Source organism: Histoplasma capsulatum (assembly GCF_000150115.1).
Source record: "Histoplasma capsulatum G186AR genomic scaffold supercont2.6, whole genome shotgun sequence".
In the NCBI taxonomy this organism is placed as follows: Eukaryota; Fungi; Ascomycota; class Eurotiomycetes; order Onygenales; family Ajellomycetaceae; genus Histoplasma; species Histoplasma capsulatum.
This window is the reverse complement of record NW_025544806.1, coordinates 96411-121893: the sequence shown is the minus strand read 5'-3', so window position 1 is coordinate 121893 and position 25483 is coordinate 96411. Positions and strand designations below refer to the sequence as shown.

The window sequence follows — 25483 nt, the reverse complement described above, 5'->3', positions numbered from 1 at the left end:
CATATCTGATATTCGCTTTATCTCGTTGCGGGTGTCCTGACGCGTTTGGGAAATCAAGCGCGGTTGATTGAACGCTCCGCACGGACCACTGCTTATTTATTTGCCGGTTATTATTTCACCGCAACAGTCCACTTCTCATCTCAACCGTTAATACTCTAATACGAGCTATACGATTTATATCCCTTGAAATGCCACCTAGGAAGAAATTGCGGCTCTCCTCCCAGGGAGTTCTGACTCCACAAACAGAGAATCTCCAGCATACGCCTACCACACCCGCGCAACCAGACGTTGTATCTAAGTTTGAGAGTGAAAGTGATTCCATAGTCACAGACCCATGGACGGAGGAGCAAGAAATATCATTGCTAAAAGGAATCATACGATGGAAACCTGTCGGTATGCACCCGTACGGCGCTCACAAAATGCAGGGTGAAAGCTTAATACCAAATTTAATAACCTTAGGAATGCACAAACACTTTCGCATGCTAGCTATTTCAGAGCATTTAATAAGTCAGGGTTATGTGGCACCAAACGATCAACATACCCGGATACCTGGCATTTGGAAGAAGCTGGGAACGCTATACAATCTTGCTGGGCTGGATGAGAGAGTCGGTGACCCGGTTGCACATCCTTGTTGACGGATGCGAATCAGCGAAGTTCCTGACATATGCTGACACGTTTTCCTGTTCAGGAAGCCTCGTTTGCTACAGATGGATCTGGTGACTCAGAGCCAGCGCAAGAGCCTTACTGCCCATTTCAGCTACCATACGATGAATACGGGGAGATGATGTTTAAGAGAAGGCTTGCCCCGGAAGGGTCATCGTCTCCTCCAATGAGCCTTGCTGGAGGATCAGTAAGGGCTAGTACAATTGCAGACACAGATGGTGGGCAAATTTGGCATTTTTATCCATTAATCCACGTCGAATGCTATAGAAAATGAGCTAAAAGAAGATAAACTTCTAGAACTAAGTTCCTCGCCCGCACCATCTCGTGGCCGGCGAGCAAATCGTAGCACACGCGCCATAACTCGAGGCACACGATTTTCACGGTTACATGCTGAAGCCGAGAATGGAAAGGGGCGACAAAATAATAAGGCTAGTCCGCATAAAGAAGAAGATGCCGCTGAAGATGGCGAGGGAGAGGAAGGAGATGAGGAGGGGACGGAGACAGCTGAAGAGGAAGACACTGATACACAGGCTATGGACTCTGCGCGGGCAAGGCCGACTCGGACGCAGGCTACGCGTGGGAAAGCGAAAAAGCCGAGTAAAGGTCCGCCTAAACGCGGTAGGCGACGGTGATAGTTTTTCGTTTTCTTTGGCTGCTCTTTTCTACTTTCTCGATCCATTACCTAGACTAATTCGAGATGCACGTTTTGAACTTACGGGGGATTATGTTTGCTCGCACCATATTGCCACGACTAGCTATCGTAAAGCTGAAGACGGGAGTCTGTTTTGGTTCGGGAGGTTTGTAGGAATGTGAACAGGCGCACAATGTACGAGTTTGTATGTAAAGTGCGGTTGGTAGGCTCCAAGTCACTTAAATTTAGTTTTGTATAGTACATCCAGATGCGAAAAGATGATCAATGTCAAAAACTATCCTCCGCAAGCTATCTACGCAATCACAACAAGCAGTATATACTTTACATAAAAAAAGACCAGCAAGGAAAGGTAACTCGCAATGGCAAGAAAGAAAACAAAGGGAATACCAGCTCGCTGAGCTCAGGATACATATAGCTATTTCTGTCTAGTAGGGGGACTGGATATGACCGACTGCATAAAATATATGAGGGAATCGTGGACGGGAGTGGGCAGGCAAATAATAATATTACAGTCTAGAGATGATGGCATTTGCGTATTCGTTGGTCGTGGCTTTGCCCCCAAGGTCACCGGTAAGTGACTAAAGAATGTCGTCAGCAGAGTACTGGTAGTAGGTAGAGTTAAACACATGGCCTTTCCTTACCTTCCCTTCCGCGAGAGTGGCGAAGATAGCATTTTGGATCTTCTCGGCATGCTGATGCAGTCCCATATGCTGCAACATCATAATACTGCTCAAGAGTAAAGCTGTTGGGTTTGCCTTCTGCTGACCAGCAATGTCAGGAGCGGATCCGTGGACAGCCTCGAAGATAGAGCATTCGTCTCCAATGTTGCCAGACGGTGTGAGACCCAGGCCGCCGATCAAACCAGCGCACATGTCAGATAATATATCGCCATAAAGGTTGGGCATGACCAGAATTTTATCGTTGTAAGGGACAGGATCCGTGACGATTTTCAAGCAAGTATTGTCAAGGAGCTCAGCGTCGAACTCAATATCGGGGAAATCCTTGGCAACATCTCTCGCAGTGCGCAGGAAGAGACCGTCGGACATTTTCATGATAGTTGCCTTATGAACTACGCGGACCTTCTTCCTTCCTACTTCTTGGGCATATTGGAAGGCAAAGCGGAGAACACGTTCGGATGCTTCTCGCGTGATGAGCTTAATGCTCTGCACAACGCCATCCACCACAACATGCTCAATTCCAGAATATTCGCCCTCAGTGTTTTCTCGAATGAGGATCGTTTGGACATTGTCGTATGGAGTCTTGTAGCCAGCGATCGAGCGTCCAGGTCGGACGTTTGCGAAAAGATTAAAGGTACGGCGAAGAGTAAGGTTGAGGGAAACATGGCCTTTGCCGACAGGTGTCTGCAAACCTCTTTAATCATTGTCTTGGCTCTCAATGGCATTTCACAACAGATGGAACTTACAGCAAGTGGTCCCTTGAGGGCAACAAAATTTTTCTTCACACTGTCAATAGCTTTATCTGGAATGGCAGTCTTTCCATCCTTGATAACCGGCGTAACGTCAACTGGCTCCCAATTTATCGGTACCTAATAGATTGAGTGAGCCTCGGTCTAGAGCCGAAAGCCAAATAAATATGAAAACACAACATGTCGATGTCGTCGCTTTACCTTTGCAGCCGCGAAAATATCCTTGACGGATTGTGAGATTTCTGGTCCGATACCATCACCCTCGATCAATGTGACTGTATATTTCCCCTAAGCAGAGTGGGATTCTCAGCTTCTGATTTACACACCCAATAGATCGTTTATTTCGACTGAAGGGGAAGGACTAGTATACATCAGGGCCCTTGGTTCCGGGAAATTTGGCTACTTTTTCGGCAGCAGCCACAGCGTAACACCGAATCTATATTATGTACACAGATTAGCCTACTTATAATCATCAAAGTGCCATAAGATGTAGATTTGCGACTGGAGACAAAAATTCCTCACATTCAACGGGAACTTGCGGGATAATTGGGCGACCGGCGTTCGTAGGCAATGCCGCGCGGGAACCAAGACACGTAGGGAATTCATTGCAATGGTCGGTCTGTCTATGGAGGCCAGCAAGGCTCTAGTAGTAATAAGCAATTGAGGTCGTTTAAAGTGAGAACGAGTAGTAATGAGTTAGAATGAAGGAAGGGAGAGTTGTTATCCACTCCGCCAGCGCCCCACCCAGAATATATTTTTTAAATTGGATAAGCATTCGCGAGTGTTTGCTCTGTTTGCTCAGCTCCACCCAAACTGTTCAATGGTGGAGCAGCAATTCTACCAACAATGAAAAAGATACAGGGAGCTTTCGAGCACGGCGATTATTTGGCAGTATTTGTGGACCGGCTGAAGTGTACTACCATTTCCGGAGTTCCTTGCTTGTCTTCTTGTGTCTCTGGTTCCTACTGAGGCCGATCTCGCTCTGATGCCCAACCCCCTATTATGGCTTCCTATGACACCGACGTTACCCAGTATTATAACATCCCTTCACTTTACCCTGAAGAATGGCCAGCAGAACTGAATGAAAGCGATGATTCTGATGGCGAAGACCCCTTGTCGTCTGGTCCCTCCACCTCAGCCTCCCAACGACGAAAATCGAGATATGCTGCCCTCCAAAGGGGTGGGAGCGACCGCAGGAGCATAGTGCCGGGATCTCAACGGACTGGAGATGGAAGGGATAACTTGGTTCAAAAAGACGAGCCAGATCCTTTGGGATCTTCTGATAGTGTGGTTAGGATGTTGAAACAACGTGGTATCGCTGATGATGATGCCCGCGTTCGAAACCGTTACCTGCTCTCCTCAACAACCTTCTCACCTGCGCTCTTCCTTTCTCAAACCCACTCCTCAGATTCTATCCAGTCCCTTCTCGAAGGCCTGGAGTTTTTATCTAGATCTATTGATCAGAAATCTGCGTCTTTGAAGGTTTTGGTTGAGTCAAATTTTGAACGCTTTGTCCGAGCGAAGGCGACGATCGATAATGTTTATACGGAAATGCGAAACCAAGGCGCACAGCCTGATGCCCATCCCCAAGGGTGGCTTTCTCAAAGAACCAGTGTATCTGGTTCTCACATGAAAGGATCTAGTATAGGAGTTACTGAACGCTCAATTCCACAGAAAAACTCCCTTACAAAGGAAAGTGAATATGGTGTCAAGGGCATACGCGTACCTTTAGCGGAGGCTTTAGGGAAAGTAGAAGAGGTGTGGGGCGCAGCGCTTGGGGGTCGACAGCGAGAAGAGGGTTTGAAAGCCATTATTGAGGCTATGTCAACACACCGTGAGATATATGAAATTGGATCTAATCTCGTGCAATCGATCAAACAGCGAGATTACGAGGCAGTCGTCGATCAATATACACGCGCTAGAAGACACGCAATAGACGCACGACTCATTGCTGACCGTGCTACAGCTTCGAAGCGCCCTTTATCAGACGAACAAGTTCACTTAATCCTTGTTACAGGTAGAATGTGGATGGATGTTGAAAAGCAAATACAAGTGTTTAAGCGGGATTTGTGGCGACGTTTAAGCACTATCCAGGCAAATACCCCCTCGATGAGCGTCGATGGTGGTCCCATCGAGGAGCACATGGAACTGATTGCAACATTACTTGAACTTGGTGTTGATGATAACCCAGTCTGGGTCTGGCTCCTCGGACGGTATGATTCTTTGAAAACTAAAATTATGGCCTTCTGTGAGCGCTCGAAAGTCGAAATTGAAATTCTCCGACGACGTCTAGCCAATGGGGATAAACCCACTCCTCAAGCTGTCGCTCCGTACATTCAGCGGACTAACCGTGATGGTGTCGCAAATTCCAAAGATCCCCTCGATACTGAGCTTGTTATCGAACTATGGGAGTGCGTACATACATATCTGAAAAAACTATTATCACTTGAAGGTGGCCTCCTTGGAGACGTCATCGAGTTTTGGGACACCACACAATCTTTCATCGACGGCAGTAAGCAGAAGCTCCTCCCAGCAGGATTCGAGGGTGAAAGCCGAAAGCACCACCGACTCTCTTCTGGAGGAGTGAGTGATTTGAAAGATGGAGTAATTGAACTTGTAAATCTCATCCGCGAAAGCGCAGTATCGATATTTGCCGATCCTCCTATAGAGGATGTGTCGCTTCTACTTTCGCCACTCCCGACGAATCCCAACTCGCCACTAACTGGCTTTACTCCAACAAACTCACGTTTCAGGATAGACCCTAAGGATGTGCCCCTACCGTCACCCAGGCGAGGAGAAGCATGGGAGGACTTCGCCTTCTGGCCTCCGTATGCAAACGCTCTTAGTGGCGTTCATTATCTTAGTCAATTTCTAATATTAATTGGAACGGCTGCTAGCGAGATAGCTGCAATGAGCCCGATATCAAGTGGTGGCAGTACCTACGATAAGCTGAAGCTTCTTGTCAGTGGTACACGAGAGCGATCAGTTCGTGCTGTATGCGCAGCCTGGAATAAAGACGCTGAGGGTGTGAAATATCTAGAGGACTGGACTAGGGACTCCGAGCGTAAGGACATGACTAAAATGCCCGGGCTATTCGTGGCATTCGAGAGTGCAGTGCTCTCCGGCATGCAGAAAATATTGTATATATCCGAGGCCATGACGAAACCCGGGATCGTCGACGTTGTCACTCCCCCACCCGCAAAACTTCTTCAAATGGTTCGGTCGCAGTTTGTAACGAGCGTGTATAAGGCATTAAGTGGGCTTGTTGAAAATGCCGAACACCCAGTTGCGACTGAAGGGGAAAATGAATGGATCCTTCTCGGTCCTGTCGTTCGCATCGGTGGATTAGATATTTCGTCATCTATCCCCTCCTTGGGCGGCATTGATGCCAAGAATAGGGTTAGTTGTGCCTTTGTACCCCGAACAATATACAGATTTGATCTCCTTACTCACAGCGTTTTTCTCAGAACGTTCGAATGCTCCTCACGCTCTCCAATCTGAAGGCTCTCCGCACTGAGTACGTCCCTCAATTGGTGTCTAACTTTGAAACTGCATTCTCCGTTAAGTTAACCGAGGAGTCCAAAACAATCCGCGACGTGCTTGGCCAAATTGACACCCGCCTATTCCAATCATATACCCGGCCGATGACCGCAACATTAAATTCTACTATCCTCAATGGAATCACCGCTCCGGACTGGGTCCCCTTGACGAGTCGACCCGACCAAGTTCGTCCTTATGTATATACAGCCTTGCTAAACCTCGTCTTAGTACATACGGAAGTGTCTACAACTCTCCCAACCCCAACCCAAAATTCGTCAAACACACCCGCACCGTCCCTTACAAATGCACTTCTTTCTCATCTCCTAACACAAATTTCCTCATCCCTTCTGAACGCTTTCACACAACGGCCTAAGTATACGCTTCCTGCTCTGATGCAAGCAACCCTGGATACGGAATTTATTGCACAAACGCTCTCGCAGTACGCCACGGAGGAGGCATCAAAAATACAGAGCCAAATATATTTGGAACTTGATCGTCGAACTAATAACGACGCCAGAGCTAAGTTGCAGGCTGAGTTGGGGGAAATGAGAGGGGTTTTAAAACGGTTGCGGGAAGCGACTCGTGGGGAGTTTGCGTGCTTTAGAAAAGTAAAGAGTGCCACGACTAAGTGATTACGGGTATATTAGCTATTTTCCTGATCTGATGGCTTCTGTGATTGCACGTATCATCTATACCAGGATTTTTTCTGCGACGTTGTATCTTTGGATGTTTTATGCCTGTTGTCGCTTTGATTCTTTGGTCATCTTTTAGCTTCTCTAAATGCGAAGAACGCTTTTGAATTGAAAATTTTGACATAAAAATACTGACATATTGAACATCAGAGGTTATAAAGTAAGAGAGTTGCAAGTCACCTCCGCTATGTCAGCAAACTTCATATTACGCCTTGAAGTGCCCAAGGGGAAGCTGACATATCTAAAACTGTAAATCATGACCGCCTCGTACAGCCAGCCATGTAGGTTGCTTGATATCTTAGTGTACTCTGTGGACATTTACTCTCATATTGCGCTTAAAAAAAGATCAAATCACACTCGTTCCAGCCCATACTTAACAGTATGTTTTTGACAGCAACTTCCAGCGCCTCTGGTCCACAAACAAGCACAAGGCTATTCACATTCCCCTTCGCGTTAACAGGAACATACTCCAACAACAAATCTTCCGAGATCCGACCCTTGCGCCCCGTCCAGGCTGACGACGGCTGAGTCAGAGTATGGACTATACGACACTTACCATTCGAATTTTCTGTCATAAAGTCATCCAGTTCAGCGCGACAAAGGATATCGGCCTCAGTCCGGTTACCGTCCAAGACCACACATGATGTTCGATCCTCTGGGTCCTCTATCACAGCGCGGAGTATTTGGAAGATAGGGGTAATACCGCTTCCAGCGCAAATCATATGGAAGGATTGCACATAGCGCTTCTTCTCGTTGAGGAGAACCTCGCCATTTCCTAGGTACTCAAATTTCCCGATAGGGCCCTTGAATTTTACCACAGCTCCTAATGGAAGCTTGTCCATTGCCGTCGTCATTTTGCCACCGTTTGGGTGATTTGGGGTGGAGGGATAGAGTTTTACCAAGATGTCAATGGTGCCTCTGCTATCTTGTTTGGATATGGGGGTGTAGGCTCTGATTATGGTTTCGCCAGTGGAAGGGTCATCAATTTTGAGCATGACATGATTTCCGACGGGGAGACCAAGGAATTGGGAACCGTGGGAGAGTCTGAAAGTGAAGAGGCGAGAGTCTGGTGATACCACCGTTTTGCTGCGGAGGGATGATGGTGCCCAGAATTTCGAGTTTAGAAATACTTCTCTTGAAGGCGACAACGCACTTTCATTCGTATCATTCTTCAGAGTTTCTTGTGACGATAGGTCTAGGCTTCCAATGTGATAGTCGCTCATCATCGCCTTCGCAGTTTCGCTGTCTATATGCAATAGTAAGTGTGGATTCACTAGATAAGTTCAATCAAATGGTTTGGGGTGGCGCCTCACGGATAGCCATGAATTCCTCCGTTATATCAAGACCAGCGGCAGATAAAATGCTCTGTGCACCCCCAGGATGTTCATTCAAGAATGCTGTACCATCATAAACTTCACCCTCAAGCGCAAACCAGGGTTGAGGCCCAATTTGATGTCTTCTAAAATTCTCTAAGCTTATAGTGATGTTCAAGCCAGGCTTCTTCAAGTCGATCTTAGGGCCTTCCATAACTGCAGGTTTTTCACAACCTTCTACCATAGCTCCCCAGTTTCCATTTACCAAGTCCCCGCCGTTTCTCTTAACGCGCTCCATCCAACCACCAGGAATCAAAGCGGGCTGAGTCGGGTGTTCAAACCTCAAGTAGCCATCTTGCTTAGTGATGGCTACACAGAACCAAGGGTTGTTCATCATCCCAAGAACAGACCAGTACATGTTGCGAGGCTGGATATTCATTGCTTCGTCCATTGCGCGTACTAGAATTCCATCGCTACCTTCCAATTCGGTAGTTGATATCTTTAGGGACCAAAAGCACCAGCAAAAACATGTTTCTTGCCATGACATGTCGATTTTGCCGCCATATAAGTTCTGATCAACTTCACGATATTTGTCTTCGGGGTATTCTATGTTTGCCAACCTCCAAGCTAGAGCGAGAATGTAAATGTTAGAAGGGATAAATCAAAGGTGTGGGCGAGAGGACCTACTCCTTCCCTGATCCAGGGATATTTCCACTCGTGTAATCCTACGGCCACCTCCACCATAGGCGTAGCCCCTGACCTTATACATAGAAGATTTGGACAATGATATTTTCTCGTCGTGTTCAGGATACACAACAGCGGAATTCACGTTGAGATCATATATTGCATATCGTTCATCATACCACCATTTCGGCTCATTCGTGGATATTTCTGGAGATATCATAGTCCTTAACTAAAGGTTAGCTAGAAGAGCTAAAAAGTTGAGCGTTCACCGGCAAAGCTCACGGTAAGACTCGATTATCGTATATATGATACCAGTTGCCACTCGGGGCATCAGTTATGGTTAATTTTTTCAACCACTTAACACTCCGCCCACCGATTTGTCCTGGGACAACTGCTCGCAGTGGTCGACCGTGGTCTGGTCGGAGTGGCTCGCCATTCATTTTGTGTGCCAACATTATTCGCTTATTCGGGTCCATGGCCCAATTCAATTTGATAGATGTACCGTAGCATCCGTTGGGCTATAAAAAAGAATCATCAATATTTGTTGAGCGAAGTGTGGCCTCAAGTGTAGAATTTACCAGTTTATCCGCGCCCTCCATACACACATATTTTGCACCTGGAAGCAGCTTCGCCCTTTGCAAGATAGAGGATATCAACGGGCCCGTAAAAAGAGCCGTCGATACGCCCGCTGCCCCCCATGAGAAGCCCTTCGATTTTCTCACCTGGTTTTGTTCCTTGCGCCTGTTTCCAGCACATACCAGAGTAATGGGCGCCGTTATTTGTTCAAACTCTGTCAAAATTTGAGCCAAATTCAAGACTAGAGGGCTCTGCACCAGGCTACGTGCAGCCAGTCAGCGTAAGTAAGATGGATAGTCGTTTATCAAGATCAAATTAGTCTGTACCCTTCAACGCTCAGCTGCCAATCAGGAATGTCCGCTTGACGAACCTCCGGAACAGAGCCATGATTTCTCACGTAAAATAGTTCGGGAGAGGTAAGAAATCCTGCATTTTGATTGATGAGTGGGGTTCGCATCGGCAAGTATCATACCAGTCAAATGTCGGAAGAGAGAGTTACCTTCATCATATAGAGAGGTTAAAGGTGGCTCGACATTGAATGGGTGAATTCCAGTAAGCCGAATAAGGCGTGGATCTCTGGGGACATGTTTATCTGGAGTGTCCTTATCTATATCAAGGATCTCTGTTGGCTCTTTCGAAGGCGGTGGGAGAGGAATATAGGCAGCCCGTGGCGCCCCCTTTTCAGCGTGCGCTGGCTGTTGTGATATGTGAGGAACAAGGCTTTTTTTCTGGATTAAAACAGTTGGAAAATCCTCCAATCGCATAATTGATTCCATTTTGATATTGAATTCGTAGATATTTCTGTTGACCGGGATGATCTCAAAAACCAAGGGGATGGGCATGAGCAATATAAAGATCCATCTCCCATAGGTAAAGCCGATGAGAGAGCCTCGTAATCGTCTTGCAGTTCTACAGAACAGGGTCTGTTTATCAGACCATGCACAGGAGAGTCAGTACATCTCCGGATCACAAGAATCAGCCGCAGCAATCCCACGCTGAGATCGCCTCTTGCTGCCCATCCTGAAGGGTTGATGTCCCTGAGAACACCTCAACCTCGTAACATACCACAGGAATAGGGCGTGCCATCGCGAAAATCAAGGAGTTTAACGCAGTTGAGACATTACACAAATGAAAAACGCCCTAATTAGGGGTTGGCGGAAACCATCTCCGGAGAGTCCATTGCAATCGGGAGACAAAAAAGTAAAGCTGCAACCATTGGGGCCACAGCGAAAAAAGGGCGCTGTTTGAAACTGGTGACCCGGACTGAAGGATATGAAAAGGTCGGACTGGGACAGCGCCGGCGGACGGAGTGGGCAGTTGCAGGTGTGCGCAGCGCAACGCGCAGGTTATCGGGATTCGCGGCCAAACTCAGGGCCACCGTGGATTCACCAAGTTCTGCTGCGGCCATGAATGCATCATCTAGGAAATTATGGAACGTCCACGGGCATTATTATTGTGTGTGAGTTTGCAATTGAGCCTGCTGCAAACCCCCTCCAAGTGAGCAATTACCCGTTCTGTAAACCAAGGCAGGCGACATGGTAGGAAGCCTGTTCGTCGAGACGCATCAAGGAGAAGCTCTCACAATGAATGAACGATGCATTCCACACTGATCACTAGTTGCACTGTCGATGGAGTTATCTACAGTAGCAGTAGCAATTGGTCACTTGAAGGAAACATTGGGATGGTTGATTGTACGAGGTCAACCTGGCTCAGCGACAAAAGCATAGTCTAGATCGTGGCTCCTAGCGTGGATGCTGGACATCTTGCGTCTTGCCTTGGCAGCGATGTCAACGGTTGAACCGCCAGAACAACTTAATTTGGACATACGCATGATATACTGTCATATACATATGAGAGACGGTATGGCATTGTCGCCATCTGTGAGGAAGTCCACACCGCCGTCAATTTTCAAACGCTCCAAAAGTCAGAACCTTGGAATCAGAGCTGAGCTTTCATTCAGCACTTGTCTGATTTATCGACGTCATTTCACCATGACACTTGTGCAAAGTTTTCCTGGGAAGAAAGTTAAACCACAACCTGTTGATGCCGCTTTTCCGAAGCACCTTTTTTTGTACGTATGCGGCGTGTTGTACACCATAGCTGACTCGGAGCTGCTGATTGGCCCTGCCTGACAAGTATGGGATGGTTTCACCGCCTGGGGAGCAGTTTACTGAAGCTGGAGGCAGACATATCAATGAGCGCCCGGGAGACAGTTGGACGAGGGCATGGGCACCTTTTGTGACGAGACAACAATCTAGAACCGGTTTTGGATCCATGTTGAAGAAACTGGTGGCGCGAATTAGTTTGCCGACAGTCATGACGATGGGGAGATACTAATCTTGAGGGGTCCATCCTGCAGCTGCATAGGTCTTGCAATAATTAAGCATTCATCTCGTGCTCGGCGAAAAAGCTTGTTCAGAATGCATGGTCCAGTAATATCCGCAGATCATCGTCGTACGACCTTGCGATAGGCTTGTCAGGGTTGCAGATATCAAAATGGTTGGAAAGCAAGGGTTGCGATGACTCAATCGGATATTGATTTCATTTTATGACAGGTTCTTTGGACTTTAGTCCAACATTTTATTGACTCGTTTGGGATGTCTGCGCTGCTGCCAGAAGGACATAACTCTCAACAGATTCTTCGAAATCCTCAGCTTCCTCAGCTTTTGTTCTGGCTGGCTGGGGCACCCGGACCCTTCACTACCCGAAGCACATATACTTTTTTACCGCTGTTCTACAAAAGGGAGATTTCCTATCAGCACCAGCAGGATCAACTATCGAATAAGCCCACACTCCTACAATTCACACAACATGACACGAAAACCAAAACTGGACCATTACCTCACCCTTTCCGCTTAAATTAATGCTCCAGATCTGCCAAATAATGGACAAAGTGGCATACATATTTGGAGTGACAATGGACAAGTGACAGGATTTGTGTCAAGTGCTTGAGGACCTCAAAAGACATGCTTGATAAGAACGCGTCTGATGGTCGTCCGGAGAACTGGAAAAGATGGTGATGTCGATTGGCTGACCACCACGAATTGCCCGATTTGCCGTAAGTACTAGTATCTTTCTCCTTCACTCTTCTAACAGGAACCCACGGCGTCCACCAGCGCATGGATAACTGCATTGGCCGGCACACCTCCGATCAATCGCATCGACAACCGGGATTGGTACGCAAGTTTTCTTTCGGGTGCGCGGCGGGTCCGCGAGGAAGCTCCTTGTAGACATCGATATCTAATTTTGTCAATACATCCCCCTTTATTCATACCTTGCTGCATCTTATTCCCTGGTGCCCATTATGACACCCAATTTCTCTCAGGGATCACATCTCAGCTATTGCGAATGAACCCTAAAAATATATATACTGTACAAACGTCAGCTTTTGGTTGTCAGGAATCTCTGCATTGGTGAATTCTATTGAAGTTCATACTCTTTGGTGATTCTTTCACCCTGTGATTCCCGATCCTCATGCTAGTTTGAGTGCTATTGTTACCCATTTGGCTTTTGATTGGCTTTTCAGAAGCATTGCTCTGTAACCAGCAAGAGGTAGCCAGACGAAAAGAATTCGAGACAAAGCTAATCTCTTTGAGTGTTGGGGGTGGGATAAAGAATTCGGTTCCTGATATTTTGAACTATTGAATCCAAATTGGTCTACAATAGGGACTATGTTGCAATTGGTGAATTGATATCATTTGTATATCAAAACTGCATTGCTCCCAACCTTTGCTCCAGCCTTAATCCTTCCCAACGCTATATGAGAAAAACTATCTACAGCTCTGATATACTAAACCCGTCTCTCTTATCAACTCCAAGTTTTTCCCTTCCAATGCTTCCTATACATCCCACTCCAACTAACGTCATCGTCCTCGAAAGCTCCCGCTCAAGAATATCCAATACTCTCTCCACCCCCCTCCTGTCCGCCAAAATTAAGACCCCATAATGCCGAACGATCCACGAGTGTGAAATCCGCACCCAACGCCAATGCTTTGAATACGTCGCTTCCCCTCGTAATTCCGCTATCAATAATGACGGGAACCCTACCTCGAACTGCACTGACTATTTCCGGCAGCACTTCGATCCTGGAGGGGACAGAGTCCAGCTGGCGGCCTTCGTTGTTGGACACAATGATTGCGTCAGCGCCATGTCCAATGGCGAGCAGTGTATCCTCTGCGGTCATTATGCCTTTTAGAATGATTTTCAGGTTGGTTCTGGAACATAGCTAAGGCATGGTGTCAGACCAGGTGAGTGATGCGTCGTTCAGGGTGTCGTGGTTTCCGAGTGTGATTTCCGTCGCTACTTTAGCATTGCGTGCCTCCAGGAGAACACGGTTCATTGTCGGTTCTGCCTTTGGAGGCCTTTCGTTTGGAGTATAATTTGTTCATTTTTTGGTGGAGACTTGCGAGAGAAAGCTGGGGAGGAAGAACCAATGGCGTTTTGCTCATTGATGCGATTCCCCAGGACAGGTGTGTCAACTGTTAAAAGTATGGCTTTGTATCCGGCAACTGGGATAAACTAGATCTTTTGGGAAGCATATATATTTCAAAGAGAGTGGGACTGAGTTTCTACCGTTGTTGCAAATTTGAAACCATGTGGGATTGAATGATTTTGCTAGAGCACATACCTTGCGCCTTTGCTATCTGATAACCTGCGCACATCTTTCCCGATTCTGCGAGATATAGAGCTGGAACCGGAAATCCACCACATTGTCTCCAACAGGTGCTTGGATGGCATCTTCCAACGTGCATGTTGTATGCGACGATAGGATCATGTTAGTTCCCCGACTACTTGCTGCTTTGGCCGTATCAATCTCCCCATCATCGCCCACAGGTTTTTGCACTGCACTGGGCGAAATTCCAATTGGGATTGGATACCTCTTGCGTTGTTCAACACTAAGCATTCCTCCTGTGTAACCAACTCTTGCCTGTATCTAGCATCACACATTGACTCGTCATAAGCACTGCTTGCATGCGAGTATAAGGACGAATAATAATAATAATAATAATAACAGTATATAAAGCAATTTAATGATATAATTATAGAATAAAACTAGAATTTATTACAGCAGAGAATCTCCTATTTATTAGAGTAGATAACAAAGATTCAATCAATCTAGCTATCATTGCTGTGATCACAGTATACAGCAAGCATATCAATACTCATTTCCACTATTCTCACATATAGTTGAATAAAGATATTATCTTGATCAATCACATTCTCACTGAGAATATGACAGCAGACAGATCAATCAAATCTCTGAATATAGTGATATTTAGATATTTTATTAATTTACTAGAGTTTTTTTCTGATAACAGTGAGAATAATTAAATTTCTGTATATAACAAATTTTGAGATGATCTAGATTAAGATATAGAAACATATCTGGTTATACCCTGTATAGTTAGCCACAAATCCCGGAGATCGCTACCAAGCTCTCTCGAGTCTGATTATCTGTGACCCTCTTCACACCAGCCAATCAAATCACTGCTTGTTGGACGTATCCGATTCTTTAGGAAATAATTTCTCTGACCTCACCATATCTAAAAAACGCCACTGTTCTGTTTCGATTGAGTCTTGAAAGATCGTCGTACGCTCTACACACAGAAATTAACATCAAACCACAACAACTAATGATCAAATGCCCGTTGATCGAGCGTCATGGAGAAACGTCTGGCTCTATGAGGCTTCTACTGGCAATTTACTGGGAGGGACTCATCAAAACGGCTCGATGACAGGAGCGAACCTTTTGTCAATCCTAGATGGAATTCTTCTTGCCGTCGATGATCAGTGGAGTGTGAAACATCGAGATTCTGGGATTACGATCGGCCCAACAAATGCAGCCCTTCAACCTGGCGAATACGACATTTACTGTCAAAGTAGGTCATCACTTTTTCACACAAGAAAACACGGCTAATAAGTGCTGAATCTCCCTTGAGGCTCTATTCGCGTGAACAACGAACCGTGGGTCGCTCGACTCATTAGTCATTGTGTATCCGGTCAAGTGGATGCATTTCGTGACGGTGTCCGCGCGCGCGATGGAAAGTGTGTGGTATCTGGCGTTGTGAACATTCGCGCTCCGTGGAATACGTGGTCTGGCTTCGAAGCAGTCCATATATTTCCACTGGCCTGTGAAAGCATCTGGATGGAGTTCAATTACGGAAGGTGGATTACAGACATGGACAGCACAACTGGAGACTCAGGAATCAATTCCATTCAAAATGGATTGGTGCTGCAGGGTGGCTTACATACGGACTTTGATAATTATTTGTTTTCAATCAACCCGGATGTACGCAAGTATTCGGTAAACAAGACTACACTGAGGCTATTACTAACAAACCTGGAACAGGACGGCTATAAAATCACTTATTTTGGTCCTGATCCGTTCGGACTGGATGGTAGGATCCTGGATCCTGTCTGCCGTAACCCACAAGACCCCCACCGCGTCTCTGATGCACTGTTACGTTGGCATTTCCGACAGGCAGTTCTAGCGAACATGCGAGGTGTGGGTGAACCAATATTCGAGCATGATTTTCCACCGGGCACGGATATGTTGGCTGAGTTACGAAACGAACCTGAACCATATGGAAAACAGCGTTTCGAGATGGAACTGTTTTCAAGACTCAAAAATGGTGCACCAAAATCAACCCCACAGAGCAAGAACAGCATACGCTAGCTCTACAGAAACGAACTGATCTACCATTTCCAGAAAAGAATTCCCGAGATGACGACAAACATTACTAATAATTGCCTTTTAATGTTGGGGGGATTGGGTTGGGTGATTCGTACCCTCTATACCACCATGGCGCTGGTGGTGATTGAGCTCTTTTGCCCTAGTGGCCTAATAGGTTATGAGCCCGTGTAAGCGCGACTGCTACAGGGTGTGCCAACATGCTATCACAGGTTCGAATCAGACCAAGGCCAGAGGAATATCCCTTACTAATGCACATTCTCTTGCCAAGATGGGGGAGATTGGTGGTTAGGCACCCAGGAAGACCCCAGGCCACCAAGGACCAATGGCAGTAGGGTAGTGGAACTTAGGAAGAGCCAGGTTCCCCCAGCTGGCCGGATGGTAGAGTGGGTCCGAGGCGAGGGGGGGTGTTGGGGGGATTGGGTTGGGTGATTCGTACCCTCTATCCCCTCGTCTGGCCGCGAGGACACAATTAGTGTATTTTTTAGTGTGTACATTAGTGTATTAAATATATGAAAGTTACTGGGCCATATGAGAGATCAGCTGTATTGATGTGTTTTAGTGTAATTTATGTAATCTATTTGATCTAGTCAACTAACTAGTCCTAATTAATATGATCAGAATGGAACTTCTTTCAATATCCTCTCTTCAAGCAGAGAGCAATATTACTACATGCTGCACAACTATATCTTTGCAATAAGATAGCACTATAACCATTGGATTATCCAAAAAGCTAACATAATCATTTGTTAAATGGTTGTGCTCATAGTATCTGTGGGCGTGGTGGTGTGGCCACTCAACCCACCATCTATCTATACACTGACAGATTGCTTTCACTTTGCATCTATTTTTGTACTATCTAATAAAAAAAATTAGTCAATCTGATTAAAAGAAGCATTAAGAAATTGAAGATTATCTATAGAAGTCATATTTCTTTCTCAAAGCAGAGTGATCAGAGTGATAAGAAGATCATGAATATGAATGAATCAAGATAAGAAGATAGCAGATTACTAAAATAGTGAAGCAGTATCAACAAATCAGATTACATAGAATTTAGTATGAAGAATTATTGGTTGGTACATCAGAACTAACAGCTTAGTTGTTACACTAATTGTATTGCACTAATTGTGTCCTCGCGGCCAGACGAGGGGATACCACCATGGCGCTGGTGGTGATTGAGCTCTTTTGCCCTAGTGGCCTAATATTTAATTCCTGCAGTAAGTGCGAGGAAATATAAAAGTTGGCAGGGTGAAACAGAATGAAATGAGTAAGGAAAACATGTTACCAATTTGCCGGGATTCACAAGAGCGAGAAAAAGTATTCACCAGAACCACCGTATAGCGCTTACATATGTGACTGAACCAAATTCTACCTAATGTAAGGAGTTAACCCCATCAGGAATCCAATGGACAATACAGTTGCACATGTATGTGGAACAACCCTGTCCGCCGCAGGAGCCGCCATAAAATATATGTTCCAGAAATACAATGATATCTTTTTGTCTCTCGATCATTGATGATTAGGAAGGCCAGCGACGCAAGAAGCAGAGTTGGCCCTTGACGACTACTAGTAGTTGCCATGTGTTGTCGGGATGGACCGAGAACAGCAATAATGCAATGAGAACAGGCACCTGTCGATAGGGCAAACTAGTAATATAAATCAGACGTTCTATACATACACAGTACATTTCAATATAAATCATGAGTATGTGCATCCCCATAGGCAATCGTTTCATGTTGTGATTCCTTCTGCTACAATGACATCAACCTGAAAACATCACTGAACCGCCCTGCTAATTAGGGAAATTATCCTTTTAGCCTAGTGGCAAAAGTCCAATTCTCCAACAAGAAGGGGCATTAGTCCAGATGTGAAGGGTGGGAAGTTTGGGTTCACTGATAATGTTGGTTTGATGGCCCCTGTGCGGTGAAACATCACAAGTGATTTCTCCGTGGTTCTCATTTTTGACCTAAGGACAAGACCCCAGTAATTTGAGAGCCTCAGAGGAGAAGGGGCAGCGCTCGGCAGGTGCTTTCTTTCTTGGAGAGACGGGTGGAAGTGGAAGAAATATTTCGAAAAGAGAAATAAAGAAGAAGTAACATCGCAATACAACCTGCGGGGAAACAAGAATGAGGGCATGCTGCACCAGGCCCTCATTGGGGCACATGGGATAGAAATGACGACAGTATCGCTAGGATGCACAAAGGTTCCAGCTGGTTGGGTACCACCGGCTCTATTATCAGAAATCTCTCCTGGCAGTAGGTGAAGTTGTTTCAGCATTTCTTGTGACTCAAGAAGAAGTGGGGCCCAAACAAAACAAAAAAAAAAAAAGAACAAAAAAAAAAAAACCGCCAGGAAAGCAGTGAAGGATGGTCCTCGCTGCTTGTTCATTTGCCACGACCAACTTTTCCCCGTCACAGCCAACCGTTCCCGAATCTCCTCTCCAGGGCTCCTCGTGGGCTGTTCCGAAGCCTCATCCTCCCGACACCGCGTGTATTTCCCTTGCCAGAAATACGATGCATACGACATCAACTGTCCCGACATACCGTATTTGTTATGATACGATTGATGTTTGAGTTGTCACCGAATTCTGTATGGTACTGAAAAACCTGTATCTTACACCGCTGGCGGTTTGCAATCTCCATGCAGCAAAATATGTAGCAAGAAACAATAGCCCAATCAGCCTCCGTTACACCCCGCAATGTTGAAGCCACATCGCTCTGCTTCCGCTCTTGGGGCCTTTGTTGGTGGGGCTCAATGGGGCTCGTTAAGCGTCAGGGTACTTTAGCGCTAGCAATGTGGCGCAGGAGCGTGAAGAGTGCAACCTTTAGTTATGATTCTCCAAGTGTCTAAGAATACTACGCTAAGCAGAGAAAATTTCTCAAAGGTCAGCCCATGGACGATTCAAAATGAAGAGGGGAAACAACCTGCACGTTGACTGGGGAAGTCATGACAGGAGAGCAGACTCACAGGGTGTAGCGAGAGGACAGGAAAGTGAGGCGAGATGCATACATAGATGTCTGCCCGCTGTTAGATGCATCATTGACTTCCGCTGCCAGGACACCCAGGTCTGCCTAGCGGGCATCATTTGGAGGCTGAAAGGAACTTCCCGCCCGCACCCACGGCTGCTTCCGTGGAACGGGCGAGCGGTTATTTCGTGAGCGGCATGGCGGGTGGTGTGTGTGTGTGTGTGCTCTTTTCCCCTTTGTGGGAGCAAGTCCGTGAATACATGGATAGCTTCATCCCGAGTTATCAATAAGTGAGGTAAGAACTAACATTGACCCATGTTGATTGAGTTTTTTCATGAGTAGGGACATGCAGTTAAAAGTAGCTAATTGCAGAATCTGAATAACCATGGCCTACTAGCGGAACCTTGATGACCCCTGGATCCCTGCGAACTACACCATTGTGGAGTGGCGGCGACCTGAGCAAAAACTGTTTACCTCTCATATGTAGTTGGGTTCAACCAAAAAAAAAAGGCTGAAACAAAATAATGTAGGATGAATGCCTTTTTGCGGCTGCTTGTGGGGGGTGCGGGCAGGTGTTTTTCTTCGCCTAGAAGTCAAAATCATGCTGAGCCTTGAGCATTAATAATAGCGAGCTTTTTATCATACTTTGTATTAGGTTAGAACGCTGGTGAAGAAGTACAGCGGGCGTGGCACGCACCCTAATCAAATCCGATCAATAAATACCACGACGCGCGAGATCGGATTAAGCAACAAGGCTTGCTGACCAGGGCTGAACAGTGCTATGCCTATGGATGAAGATTTCGTGGGAAAACGGGTGTGCGGGCTACGATTCAGTGGTAGGCTTGTAGCCCCTCTTGCGCTTTACATGCCGAAGCACCCGCTCAATACTTTCCCAAATATATGATGCCATTTGGATACTAATGCGCTCAATCATTAATTGATCCACATCCCACATTTCTCCCATTTCGTCGATTTTCGTATCCGCATATTTTGCAGCATTTTGATCAGGCTCAGCCGTTTAAGTCCGAACAGTGCATACATAATACATACATACATTCAGCCGGTATCAGCTAGAGGGAAGATCAGGATGCGCAGTGCTAGAGAATGCACGTAGATCCATACGTGAGACATGAAAATACGCCTGTGCTGTAACATCGTTGCATTCGTCCTTTTGGCATGATGACCAGCAGAATAAGGCTGGACGTCTACCCCTTTTCCCGACACATATCCTCTTTCCTTCCGCCTGCGCTGTCACCTTCGGATACATCTTGCGCACTCCGTCGGCCGAAAAGTCACGTTTGATCTTGCGTGGAGGAGGAAATACTCGCTCTTGACCAATCGGACGCATAAGAGAAGTCACGAAAAAAAAATTTTTTAAAAAAAATTAAAAAAAAAAAAAACCCCTCTCCGTTCGTTCCTCAAAATCGAAAAAACTCCCTGGAGAAAGGGGGGAGAATGCGGATATGGGTGCAATATCATTTAGTGGCAGCTGGATAAATAACCCTATTTTCCTCGGGCATATTATCCGGTAGGCGGCCATAGGCGTTTTCGGGATATAGGAAAATACCAAACCAACTGGGGACACTCGGTGACGTGGGTACCTTGAATATCCATCAATAAGGGTAAGCACATGTTGGAACCTTGAGGCCTGCAAAAGAAAACTTCCCTTAACGTGCTTGTTCTGTCGTGATACATGCTGGATCAATATAGGGATGGCGTACCCAATTAGGCACCTGTTTTTTTTTAACTTGTAAGAAGTTGGACAAGGGGGTTGCCGAGCTTCCACGGCAGTATTGTAAATTTTCACCGCCCGGAAAGGCCTATGGGCGTCCAATTTTCGTGTTGATGCGTCTCTAAAGATGCAAGGCTACGAACGAGGATGAGAGGGCGAAGTTTGCGAAGTTTTTGACCCTTTTTCAAGCCATAAATTGCGAGCCACCGCTTGAAAGGGCGTGATGAACTTTTCAGATAATGTTGACCTGATGACGAATCCAAAACGAGGGTCCACGTAATAAAATTAAGGCTGTGAAAACTTGAAGAACATCAGAAGTGAAGAATGGAGCTAGCGGATAGACACATGGCATCGCTTCTAGTACCAAAGTAAACGTCTTCCTTTCTCACCAACGCTCAATCCATCATACCAACGCTAGCTTGCATGAGCCATTACGCAGTAAGGAGAGAAGAATGTCTGGGAGGTGGTTTGCCTTGCCTGCTGCTCAGAGGAACTGCAAAAAGCGAAACATGGAGCTTCATACCTTCGTGTGCGCTAATGCCACAATTCTTCAATGAATGCGAATCCGCATACGCAGCATAATAATTCGTGCCTACATTTTGTTTTAGGTACATGTAGGTAGGAGTGTGTATGCATGCACATGTTCATGTACGCTTGTAGAAAATTTGAGTGCGTCGCCGACTATTATGGTGAATCACGAGATGGCTAAGTCCCCGTCGTCCCACGCAGATCGTATGGAGATAGTTTCTTGGAGTTCGTGCATATGTGTGTAAAATTCATGGTTGAGCCACCAGCACTTTTTGGACAGTATATGTTTCATGCAAGAAATATTGTCTTGTGGCGCGCAACCTCCTGGGACCATGATAGGCTAAACATGTTTGCGCCACTTCGTCTCGAATCTGCCCGTGCAGGCTGGCGTGCCTTTGGGAGCTACTTTAACGAACGCACAGGGTGAAAAGTGGTTGCGCTTCCGATATGAGGGAAAGGTCGTATTGGGAATCAGAACTTGTGAGGGGGTTAAACCTGGGAGGGGGTGTGTGGATAGCTGGTTTTTGAATGTTTCTATCTTGCCGAGTTCTGTCTCACACAGGCTTTGTGATGCGAGATACTAAGAATAATTCAATGGAAAATACAAGAAGACACAGCGGGACATTCTGTGTCCTGCCAGTGGAGGGGTGTGCATAAGTAGGCGGGGGTTGTCAAAGGCGTACAGTACAACTCACTGAGACAAACCGTGTAGTGACTGGGACAACGTACTGGGGAAGCAAGACGGTCGCGTTCGTTGAATAATAATATATACCATTCCTGGGATACGTACTCCATAGTGGGCATGCGGATAAGCAAGGGTGGTTAAGTGCTGTGTGTCTGCAATTTTCGACGAATATCAGACGAGTGTGAGGGGGTTGAGATGCCTTCAAAAATAATTTAAAACATATATAATAATAAAAGTAATAAACATCATTCACTTTCCTCAGACACTTGTACGCAGTTATTATTGATAATTCCTGTCACATCCTGCAACAAGTTAGAAAAACCTTGGAACATACATAACCATAAGCAAAAATCTTTCATGTCAACACTTAGTTTGAATGACTGGGTTAATCCTAGTAATAATAACTAGATGAAGGGAGTACTCTTAATGAGAGGGCGAGGCACCAGCCAGCAACATGGGATGCGAAATCCCGGCCAACGACTCCATGCTTCGCATTTCAAGGGTGTGGAGTTCAATACAGTCGGGATTTTGAAGATTGTTATGATCATGGTCGAGTGCAGCAGGTTAATAACCGACATCGGCATACATGTAGTCTCATTGCCCCGCATCTTGTCAGCCTACCATGCAGAAATACATTCCAAGTGTCGTTTTCATCTGATGCGCATAGCATGATTGATGGACAGGACATTTTCAGTGGAAACCAGTGGGATGCCTGATGACCGAAAGGAGCATAAAACATATGTGTACGGCTTCTTGTCTGGCTAACGTTTGTGGAGTGTGATGCATATTAATGCCCATTGTCCTGCACCGTGCAAAATTCAATCAATGGGGGATTTCATTTGATGTGACTATGCGGCGTAGATCAACGACCGTCTCTATGATGTCATGACTCAGTGCCCAACAGCTACGAGGAGGAAGGAGATACGACGGGGGTGAGCAGACCAAAAACTAAATGGTCTTTCATTTTTCATCTCGCCTGTCCCTGACCTTTTTCTCATAGCATTCCTCTTCTGGGTCTACCATTGTAAATTTAGACCAGGCGATGCTGATGCCCCATCTGAAATTTACTGTGTATGCATGTCTCATAGGCACGACGGGTGGCTCTTCTGATTTGGCGGATTGTCTTCCACGCCACGTTCCTTGGTGGCCCCGCAGATTCGGCCGCTAGTATTCAAATGGGGAGGGAAGGAAATATTTGTTGTTTTGATCCCGTACCATAGTAGTCAGCAGGAAAGCCATGTAACGTCAGCGTATGGGCTAGGATGTATATTATAATACACGATGCCAAACTTGAGATTTCACTCCTGTAACACCATTCGTGCTCGTAAGGTCGCCGTTCCACACGGCCGCTTTCAAACACGGTGATTCCAACCCATCCGCTGCCTTGTTGTTGCCTAGCTCGCACCATTGGCTGACGAGTTGAGTGTCGTTTCCTTCGTCAGAGTCTGTTAATATTTCGCATCCTCTTCGTCGTTGATGTCACCTGCGTATCGCTTATCCTCTGGGCAAGCAAGCGTTTGCTGATTTGCTGGTGAAATTGTATTTTCGACCAGCAACTCGAGGGCAGAACCAGGAACAAGGCCAAAAGAAAATGGTACGCTCGACAGGAAGCGCCCGGTTGAAGTTAATCACCGAAATCATCTGCGGGTTGCAGTGTTTTTTTTTTTTTTAAATCAGGATCTGTAAACACCAAGCCAACGATATCAAAGGAGGAGCTCCGTTTTTGATCGACGCAGCGAGGGTTGGCAGGCAAAGTTGTGAGGTATCTCCCACTCAAAGCAGTCAATTTCTTTTAATGAATATTCAAATAACCCGAGGAACGCATGAGCTCCCATGATGACCACGGAATTCTAATTATATCTCACTGATATTCCCAAGTATTTGGGTGCCCAAGACATGCCAAGCACGGCTATCACTGTTTTTCGGGAGTGCTGGCAATGGCTCCGTAAGGCTGGCGAGGGAATATTGAGCAAAGAGGAAAAGAAAAGAGAGACGGTGATTCTTGGCTTGGATGATGGATCGCATACTCAGGCCAGACGATTAAGCCACAGTAACAGCCTCAGAATGGCTCGGGTGATTGATATTTGTTTGCGGGACACCAAATATCCCAGCTGACGAGCTTTGGTACTTGGGAAAGCTCCACCGCCATTTCGTTTCCGAAAGTTTAATACCAGGAGGCTGGATAGTTGGTAAATCCGAGCACAAGCTTGGTGTTCAGCTTGATTTACGTCTGTCGAAGAGAAAAAATTCTGTGTGAGCTGCTAGGCAAAATTGCAGGCCACGAAGCACAGTGTTAGTAAGAAAACGCCAAATCCGGCGTTCGATTGTGATCAAGTGAAATTGCGACTTTGTCCACTCCTGATGTCACAAAGTTACCGATGAATTTGTTCAAGTTGGTGAAAATTGCCTGCAAGCAGCAGTGCCAGTGGCAGAATCTTGAAACAACGGAGCTGGACTTCAATGACAAGGGGAGATGTGGATGGTGCATTGTTGGAGATCTGTACTTGACCATGTCCTATTTTTGCCGAAGTTATGCATCATCATCATCATCATTTCAGACCCCAGTGATAGCTTTGATATCATAAAGGCATCTAACTCCCTCTCAGCTCTTGAATACTGACTGGCTCAGTTGGACCTGTACGAAGCACGCAGCACGGAGTAGCAGAACTGCAATACGTTGTTGGGCAGTAAAAATACAAGAACGAAACTTAAAGTTACCAATCAGCGCCATCCTGGCCATAACAAACACAACCGTATCTGAGCCGCGGTATTGGTACGGTACGGCACAGGCTCATCGCTGTCTTGGGCTTATGCACGACGACGTCGACGGGGGAAACAGAAATTAATCCTGGATCTCCTCAAAACCATCATTCAATCCCGCTGCCAATCCTCCCGTTTTATTTATTTCTTCCCTTCTTGCCTCCTCCTGATTCCACTCCTCCATGTTGTGCCTCTGTTTGACTCAACATACATCAGCTTCCTGCACCTTCCGCTCCTCAGCTTTCCCTTGCGGTCTTGATTATTGTCACCCAACGCATCATTGCGGGTCTTGAAGGGAATTTTTGAGGAATTCCCCGCGATCCCTACAGCAATCAATCACCGCCAAAGTAACAACAGCGCCTCATCGCCGTGATCGTCGAAATTTCTAACCCCTTTCTCCACTACGTAAACCCTCTCCAAGGACCCGCCTGCATAACTCGAGCCCGTGTATTGCATTGGGCACCACCATCTATTCGTTGAGAGAGTGTGTTCAAGCTGCTCCCTGACGCATCTATCCTGGGATACCTTATTCTCGCCCTGCAAGAGTTGGCGCACCCCGCTTCAACGAGGTCTTT

General features: G+C 46.2%; 9 protein-coding genes across 9 annotated transcripts; 4 read left to right on the top strand and 5 right to left on the bottom strand.

Annotated features, from left to right (window-relative positions):
• Nucleotides 1-188: 188 nt before the first annotated feature.
• On the top strand, nucleotides 189-1295 carry HCBG_04735 (CT20 family protein; the record flags this gene model as incomplete). Its single annotated transcript, XM_045431784.1, has 3 exons — nucleotides 189-617; nucleotides 689-881; nucleotides 961-1295. The coding sequence occupies 3 exons, from the start codon at nucleotides 189-191 to the stop codon at nucleotides 1293-1295; spliced, it is 957 nt and encodes a 318-aa protein (XP_045286996.1).
• Nucleotides 1296-1516: 221 nt separating this feature from the next.
• Nucleotides 1517-3404, bottom strand: HCBG_04734 (isocitrate dehydrogenase; the record flags this gene model as incomplete). The annotated part of the gene is made up of 6 exons (XM_045431783.1): nucleotides 1517-1893; nucleotides 1957-2676; nucleotides 2739-2861; nucleotides 2943-3029; nucleotides 3112-3177; nucleotides 3264-3404. The coding sequence occupies 6 exons, from the start codon at nucleotides 3345-3347 to the stop codon at nucleotides 1822-1824; spliced, it is 1152 nt and encodes a 383-aa protein (XP_045286995.1).
• Nucleotides 3405-3743: 339 nt separating this feature from the next.
• On the top strand, nucleotides 3744-6913 carry HCBG_04733 (uncharacterized protein; the record flags this gene model as incomplete). Its single annotated transcript, XM_045431782.1, has 2 exons — nucleotides 3744-6140; nucleotides 6209-6913. The coding sequence occupies 2 exons, from the start codon at nucleotides 3744-3746 to the stop codon at nucleotides 6911-6913; spliced, it is 3102 nt and encodes a 1033-aa protein (XP_045286994.1).
• A 395-nt stretch (nucleotides 6914-7308) lies between these two features.
• Nucleotides 7309-10632, bottom strand: HCBG_04732 (nitrate reductase; the record flags this gene model as incomplete). Its single annotated transcript, XM_045431781.1, has 7 exons — nucleotides 7309-8219; nucleotides 8287-8913; nucleotides 9344-9488; nucleotides 9549-9807; nucleotides 9873-9972; nucleotides 10046-10455; nucleotides 10541-10632. 7 exons carry the CDS (start codon nucleotides 10630-10632, stop codon nucleotides 7309-7311), a joined length of 2544 nt encoding a protein of 847 aa, XP_045286993.1.
• Nucleotides 10633-10690: 58 nt separating this feature from the next.
• On the bottom strand, nucleotides 10691-11083 carry HCBG_04731 (uncharacterized protein; the record flags this gene model as incomplete). The annotated part of the gene is made up of 2 exons (XM_045431780.1): nucleotides 10691-10965; nucleotides 11056-11083. 2 exons carry the CDS (start codon nucleotides 11081-11083, stop codon nucleotides 10691-10693), a joined length of 303 nt encoding a protein of 100 aa, XP_045286992.1.
• Nucleotides 11084-13432: 2349 nt separating this feature from the next.
• Nucleotides 13433-14449, bottom strand: HCBG_04730 (L-lactate dehydrogenase; the record flags this gene model as incomplete). The annotated part of the gene is made up of 2 exons (XM_045431779.1): nucleotides 13433-13771; nucleotides 14198-14449. 2 exons carry the CDS (start codon nucleotides 14447-14449, stop codon nucleotides 13433-13435), a joined length of 591 nt encoding a protein of 196 aa, XP_045286991.1.
• A 738-nt stretch (nucleotides 14450-15187) lies between these two features.
• HCBG_04729 (uncharacterized protein) lies at nucleotides 15188-16222 on the top strand (the record flags this gene model as incomplete). The annotated part of the gene is made up of 3 exons (XM_045431778.1): nucleotides 15188-15425; nucleotides 15486-15835; nucleotides 15896-16222. The coding sequence occupies 3 exons, from the start codon at nucleotides 15188-15190 to the stop codon at nucleotides 16220-16222; spliced, it is 915 nt and encodes a 304-aa protein (XP_045286990.1).
• A 4784-nt stretch (nucleotides 16223-21006) lies between these two features.
• Nucleotides 21007-22258, bottom strand: HCBG_04728 (uncharacterized protein; the record flags this gene model as incomplete). Its single annotated transcript, XM_045431777.1, has 4 exons — nucleotides 21007-21182; nucleotides 21459-21527; nucleotides 21884-22043; nucleotides 22193-22258. The coding sequence occupies 4 exons, from the start codon at nucleotides 22256-22258 to the stop codon at nucleotides 21007-21009; spliced, it is 471 nt and encodes a 156-aa protein (XP_045286989.1).
• Nucleotides 22259-22556: 298 nt separating this feature from the next.
• HCBG_04727 (uncharacterized protein) lies at nucleotides 22557-24263 on the top strand (the record flags this gene model as incomplete). The annotated part of the gene is made up of 5 exons (XM_045431776.1): nucleotides 22557-22711; nucleotides 23053-23080; nucleotides 23237-23315; nucleotides 23702-23742; nucleotides 24027-24263. The coding sequence occupies 5 exons, from the start codon at nucleotides 22557-22559 to the stop codon at nucleotides 24261-24263; spliced, it is 540 nt and encodes a 179-aa protein (XP_045286988.1).
• Between the last annotated feature and the right edge of the window lie 1220 nt (nucleotides 24264-25483).